Here is a 6,708-nt window from a genome sequence, read left to right on the forward strand (position 1 = left end):
TTGGAAATGCCAAGACTGTGAGGAATGACAACTCCTCACGCTTTGTACGTCGCTACTGCCCTTACAGTAATGATGGGGCGAGTGATAAATAAGGAGTTGTCCGAAGAAGCCATCCAGGCTGAAATGCTCCTCTGTTTCCTCAACAGGGTAAATTCATCAGAATCCATTTTGGGGCCACAGGCAAACTGGCTTCTGCTGACATTGAAACTTGTAAGAGACCCTCCTGGCCTGTTCAAATTCCTTCCCAAATTCCCATCTCCATGTCCCATCTTGTACCTGACTCTTTTCTCCTTCCTTGACAGATCTGCTGGAAAAGTCCAGAGTTACTTTCCAGCTCAAGGCAGAAAGAAGCTACCACATTTTTTATCAGGTCACCTCCAACAAGAAGCCAGAGCTAATTGGTAGGAGACATCACTGAGCTTTTTGGAGGCAGATTACAGAGCAATAGTTGATAACTTTACGAAAAGAATGAAATGTAATCTGTGAACATCCATTTGTTTTCAGAAATGCTCCTTATTACCACCAACCCGTATGACTACCCTTTTGTGAGTCAAGGTGAGATCACTGTCCCCAGCATTGATGACAAGGAGGAGCTGATGGCTACAGATGTGAGTAGTGCATAAAACAGGTCAATTGTTATACGTCATGCATCATATTCAGACAAATATTTCACTATACTGAATCTATTACCAGAGTGCCATTGACATCCTGGGCTTCAGTGCTGATGAAAAGACTGCCATCTACAAGCTGACAGGGGCTGTCATGCATTATGGGAACTTGAAGTTTAAGCAGAAACAGCGAGAGGAGCAGGCGGAGCCAGATGGCACAGAAGGTATTGTTAAATTCAGTAGCTAATGGTCCTTTGAGCCACTCTGTGTCTTAGCCAAAGTTGGGCTTTAGAATCCCAAGGGAAACAGTAAGTCAGAAGCAGTCCCTTCTCCACCCATTGTATCAGTTTCTCTGATGTAAAATCTCTGGATTTGTCTATCGTAAACCAAATTAACAATTTAAACTGTCCTGTGTACACTGCCAGGAAGCCAGGAGCTGTGGATGTCTTTTCTGAAATGTTATTGCTCATACTTTTGTTGGACATAGCTTATAACCCTTGTGGAACAGTAAAGTGGTTCAGCCCTAACAAAATGGGTGGTCATGTTCCTTTTCTCCCTCACCTGTCAGATGCTCAGGGAACTCTGTTGTGAAAGGTGCATTTGTTTCCACTCTGCTGGGGTAGGATCTTGAAACCATGTCTCCAAATTTCTCAGTGATGGCTCCTTCTTGCCAAAGGACTGAGCAGAAGGTGGGAAGTACCGCAGTCGCATCTGAGAAAGGACAGAATCCAATGAGTTTCACTCCTGAGACATGTGCATACCACAAAACTGTTCAGCTTTCAGTTTTGTAAAATTTTAACAAAGCATCATTACATTTTGCATGCCTCAATGAAGAACTTCAAACATAAGTTCTTTCAAAAAGCTCAACACACATAATGGTTTTGATGTCACTGAGACTCTTTCTGCAGTGCTTGGAGAAGACTTCAAGATACAAAATGTTAGTAATGCTGAATTCTTCTTTTCCATCTTGCTTTGCCATTTAGTGGCTGACAAGGCTGCCTACCTGATGGGTCTGAACTCAGCTGATATGCTCAAGGCACTGTGCTACCCTCGAGTCAAAGTTGGGAATGAGTATGTGACCAAAGGTCAAACTGTGCAGCAGGTTAGAAACATAGTCACCTGAAACCATGCTTTGAATTAAGACCTCTTTGATTCTTCTCTGCTGCGTATGGTAAATGCAAACATCTGCCTTTGCTTTAGGTGCACAATGCTGTAGGTGCTCTGGCAAAGGCTGTCTATGAGAGGATGTTCTTGTGGATGGTTGTTCGCATCAACCAGCAGCTGGACACCAAGCAGCCCAGGCAGTACTTCATTGGTGTCCTGGACATCGCTGGCTTTGAGATCTTTGATGTGAGTAACAAAGATTTGTAAGAGCTGCTTGGAAGTCACAACTGGGTGTTATGACAACTTTAACATCCATATTATCATCACATAATTTATTGTAATTGTTTGGAACTTGATGAACTTTAAGGTCCTTTCCTAGCTACTCTATGAGTGTATGGTCCTATTTGCCTTTTTTTTTCTTCCTATAAAGTAGATTTGACCCTTGAAAGGATTTTTTCATGACTATAGACTCATTATCAAGAGGTAAAAACTCAAAAGAGCAGAATGGTTCGAACAGAAAAATTCTTTCGTTTAAATGATCAAAGACAGCATAAGAGATAAAGATCATGATACAAATAACCTTTTTTCTGTAGCGTGGCCTCAGATGAGGAATGAAGTATATTCTACCTTCTCAGATTTATCAAGGATTAAAATATTGTTACAAACAACGATTTTTAAGCATTTCTCAATTTTGCTACATAGACTTAAAGCTGAATTAAGAAATACGCAGGCACAACGAAACCAATACTGCCGCTTTCTGTATTTTTAAAGGCTGAGGTTTTGCAGTTACTATTGCATCTTGCAAATATGAATCTTTATCATTTTACTCCCAGTTCAACAGCTTTGAGCAGCTGTGCATCAACTTCACCAATGAGAAACTGCAACAGTTTTTCAACCACCACATGTTTGTGCTGGAGCAAGAGGAGTACAAGAAGGAAGGCATTGAATGGACATTCATTGACTTTGGGATGGACCTGGCTGCCTGCATTGAGCTCATTGAGAAGGTATGAGCATAGGAATTTTACAATTACTAGAGCTCAGTTTTCAAACGAATCTTCCATGTTCATAAGCAAATATTTAGATCTCGTTGTTCAAAAATATATTGCTGTTTAGTTTATTTCATCTGCAGGTGAGACATTAAAGCTGTGTCACACAGCTTTATGGCAGCAGGTTTGCACTGATCTCTTCTGAAGTGCTAAAAGGTTGTTAAATTCTCAATCAAAATGTTTTCTCAAAACAGCTAGAATAAGTTCCCAGTTGAGCTTCCACCTCACCTCTCAGCTCCGACAGACTTGTGCTCCCACAGCAATACAGCTGTATCTTTGTAAAATAAACTCAGAGATGGAGATGCATAATTGATAGCAAGCAGTTGCACTTACATGTACATCCTTTGACTTAGAATAAGAAAGCAATCACATTAGATACAGGATGCAGTGTTCAGTGGCTGAGAGGATGATAAGAAATTAGAATCACAGAATTTCAGAGTGCAAAGGATCTGTGAGGTCACTTAATCTAACCCCCTTGGTCACATAAGGGTCAACTAGAACAGGTTTCTGAGGACCACAAAGCTCTGTTTTGAATATCTCAAGTGATAAACTTGAGACTTGATAACGATAACCTGTTTCAACAATTGACCATCCTCTTATTTTGTGTGTGTTTCACCTTGTCAGGTCACTGGGAAGCATAAGTGCCCTGAAAACTGAATTGCTGATTTTCTCTCCCATGTATTTTTCCCAGCCCATGGGCATCTTCTCCATCCTGGAAGAGGAGTGCATGTTCCCCAAGGCAACTGACACTTCTTTCAAGAACAAGCTCTATGACCAGCATCTGGGCAAGTCCAGCAACTTCCAGAAGCCCAAGCCTACCAAAGGAAAGGTTGAGGCCCACTTCTCCCTCATACACTATGCTGGAACAGTGGACTACAACATCACTGGCTGGCTTGAGAAGAACAAGGACCCCCTGAACGAAACTGTCATTGGGTTGTACCAGAAATCTTCACTGAAAACTTTGGCCTTACTGTTTGCCAACTATGGGGGAGCAGAAGCAGGTCAGCTCTTTGAAACATGTATTTTCACCAGTTTACAAAGTAGAAAAAGTATCATAAAAGGTAAAAACAAAAATATGAAATCTCTTATATTTATTTCTTCATTCTGCAGACGCTAGTGGTGGAGGCAAGAAAGGTGGCAAGAAGAAGGGTTCTTCTTTCCAGACTGTCTCAGCTCTTTTCCGGGTACAATACAGAGTTCAATATTTTTTCCTAAGATGAGGAGGAAATTCACTACTTAAAATAGTTTTTCCCCTTCCCCCCCACCCTCTTGCTTGTGATAAAAAAGAAGCCCTGAAGTTCTTGGGCCATGCTTTGATAGGAGTAAACCCACTGTAACTTAATTCTGCTCTTCCACTGAATGCACAAATTTTCTTTTCATCCACTTTTCACCAGACAGTGTCTTCAGATGGAACAACATTATACAGGAAACTTTTAAGAAACATCTAAAATATGCATATTTCCTTCAAGTGCCCTCCTCTAGCTTCAGAAACTTTGATTGCCCTGTAACAATATTCCTTCTGCCTGCTGGTTTCCTTCAGTCATATATCTAATATTTTTTTCATGATTAATGGATCAGCCTCTTAAGGTTGAAATACCATCACACCTTGGGATGTGGATTTTTAAGATGTTGTATACTTGACAGTTATTTTCTCATAACCAACTCTTGCTGCCTGTCAGCACCATACATATCTAAACTCTCCTCGAGGCTATTTATTATACTCATCCTTCATTTAGTGTTCCCTTCTTAATATAAATTAGTTCCTTCTACAGAAAGATGTTGAGACTGCTTTTTTGGAAACATGCCCTGGAGGTACCTGCCTCCCTCCACTAATTATACACAATAATCATTTACAAAAACTTACTCAGATATTAGTTACAAACCAACAGTGCGATTCATCTCACCTCATTCTCATCTCACAAGTGAAAGATGCAACCTAGACATATAATACTCAGCTTGTTGTTTTTGTTCTATGTAGTGTGATCCACTTTAAATGCATACTGTAGTATGCTTCAAACTGGCTCACAGAGCTATCTGTATATCTCTCCTGGTGCACATAATGGAAGATGGGTATCATTTCTACTGAACGCATTCCACTAGATTCAGAGAAATGTCACAAAATTGTATGTTTGAGAGCACAGTATCTCCTACAGACAAAACAGACACATTTTCTACATTAAGTGAATAATCATATATGGAAACTCAGAAAAACTGGTGCAGGTGGTGTCAGCTCAGGATTCTGCAAGCTAATGTTTGTTTGATAATGTTATCTCATTACAGAGGGCTTGATGCTTACAGTGAGATTCTATTTGCTAATATAAACTTTTGTTGATGATTCTCCCAGGAGAACTTAAACAAGCTGATGACCAATCTGAGAAGCACCCACCCCCATTTTGTACGCTGTATTATCCCAAATGAAACAAAAACGCCTGGTAAGAGACTCACTCACAGACAACCTTCAGTATCTCTTCTCTGCTGTACTACAGAATACAGCACTCATTTGTACTCTGAATTGCTAGGTGCCATGGAGCATGAGCTGGTTCTGCACCAGCTGAGGTGTAACGGCGTGCTGGAAGGGATCAGAATTTGCAGGAAAGGATTCCCCAACAGAGTCCTGTATGCAGATTTTAAACAGAGGTCAGACTGCATTCAATTCCTGGATTTTGTCCATCTTGAGCTTACAAAATTTAAACCTCACCTCTGGTGACAAAAGCATTCTCTTAGCATTTACATCTAGCAGTGGAGTTATGTTGTCTTTCTTGCAGGTAACTGATCACAACAACAGACCTGTTTATATTACCATTTTGTCCCCCAGATACAAAGTACTAAATGCAAGTGCTATTCCAGAGGGACAGTTCATTGACAGCAAGAAGGCTTGTGAGAAACTTCTTGGATCGATTGATATAGATCACACTCAGTATAAATTTGGTCACACCAAGGTACCAGAAGTGTTTGTTTAAAGTACTATGTGTTTTTTGTTTTGTAAAGCTTGAGGGTGATACTGAGATTCTTCAGATAGCATGGGAAATCATCAAACAATAAGTTTAAAACACATAAACTAGATACTAATTGACTCAATACTTTGAAATTCATTGATGGAGAATGATTCTAATTAAGGGTTCCTAATTGAAGACAAAGTTGTAGAATAGTAGAATCAAGAATTAATAAGAACAATGGAATAAGATCTTATAGTTTTTCGTGTACTGTAATATGACTATAATAGCCAGACCAGCATGACTGAAGATATTAAAGAGGAACTTACATGGTAACTACACATATTCTTTGTGCTTTTGTTTTTTCTCTTAACTTCTGTGATATCTGCCATGGAGGAACTGGTTACTTGGCTACAGTGACCAATGAGCACATACACTGCACTTATTTTCGTTTTTTGATCTAAGGTGTTCTTCAAAGCTGGGCTGGTTGGCCTTCTGGAGGAGATGAGGGATGAGAAACTGGCACAACTCATCACTCGCACACAGGCCAGGTGCAGGGGCTTCCTGATGAGAGTGGAGTACCAGAAAATGGTGGAGAGGAGGTAGACATTTCTTTAAATTAGGTTCACTGGGTTTGATATATTGTGTCATCCAAGTCTAAACTGCCAATATTTATTTGACTTACCTTTCAGAGAGTCCATCTTCTGCATCCAGTACAACATTCGTGCATTCATGAATGTCAAGCACTGGCCCTGGATGAAGCTGTTCTTCAAGATCAAGCCTCTGCTGAAGAGTGCAGAGTCTGAGAAGGAGATGGCAAACATGAAACAAGAGTTTGAGAAGACCAAGGAAGAGCTTGCAAAGTCTGAGGCAAAGAGAAAGGAGCTGGAGGAGAAAATGGTGAAGCTGGTGCAGGAGAAAAATGACCTGCAGCTCCAAGTACAGGCTGTGAGTTTATCATTCACTTATCACAGAGAAAATAAGTTTGCATGTTCAGATTTTTCTTCATCAAACAGA

The 6,708-nt window shown here is 40.3% G+C and overlaps 1 protein-coding gene across 1 annotated transcript; it reads left to right on the forward strand.

Annotated features, from left to right (window-relative positions):
• Window positions 1-5: 5 nt before the first annotated feature.
• Window positions 6-6,639, forward strand: LOC122191916 (myosin-1B-like; the record flags this gene model as incomplete). The annotated part of the gene is made up of 15 exons (XM_042892320.1): window positions 6-44; window positions 147-210; window positions 303-401; window positions 505-608; window positions 694-832; window positions 1,592-1,710; window positions 1,809-1,958; window positions 2,546-2,716; window positions 3,450-3,759; window positions 3,869-3,942; window positions 5,103-5,190; window positions 5,278-5,395; window positions 5,574-5,697; window positions 6,157-6,293; window positions 6,384-6,639. Coding segments are annotated over 15 exons (1,992 nt in total), but the record flags the coding sequence as incomplete, so codon positions are not given.
• Between the last annotated feature and the right edge of the window lie 69 nt (window positions 6,640-6,708).

Source organism: Lagopus leucura, unplaced genomic scaffold, assembly GCF_019238085.1.
Source record: "Lagopus leucura isolate 7727_CA_CO unplaced genomic scaffold, USGS_WTPT01 39012-0_obj-0_obj, whole genome shotgun sequence".
NCBI lineage: Eukaryota > Metazoa > Chordata > Aves > Galliformes > Phasianidae > Lagopus > Lagopus leucura.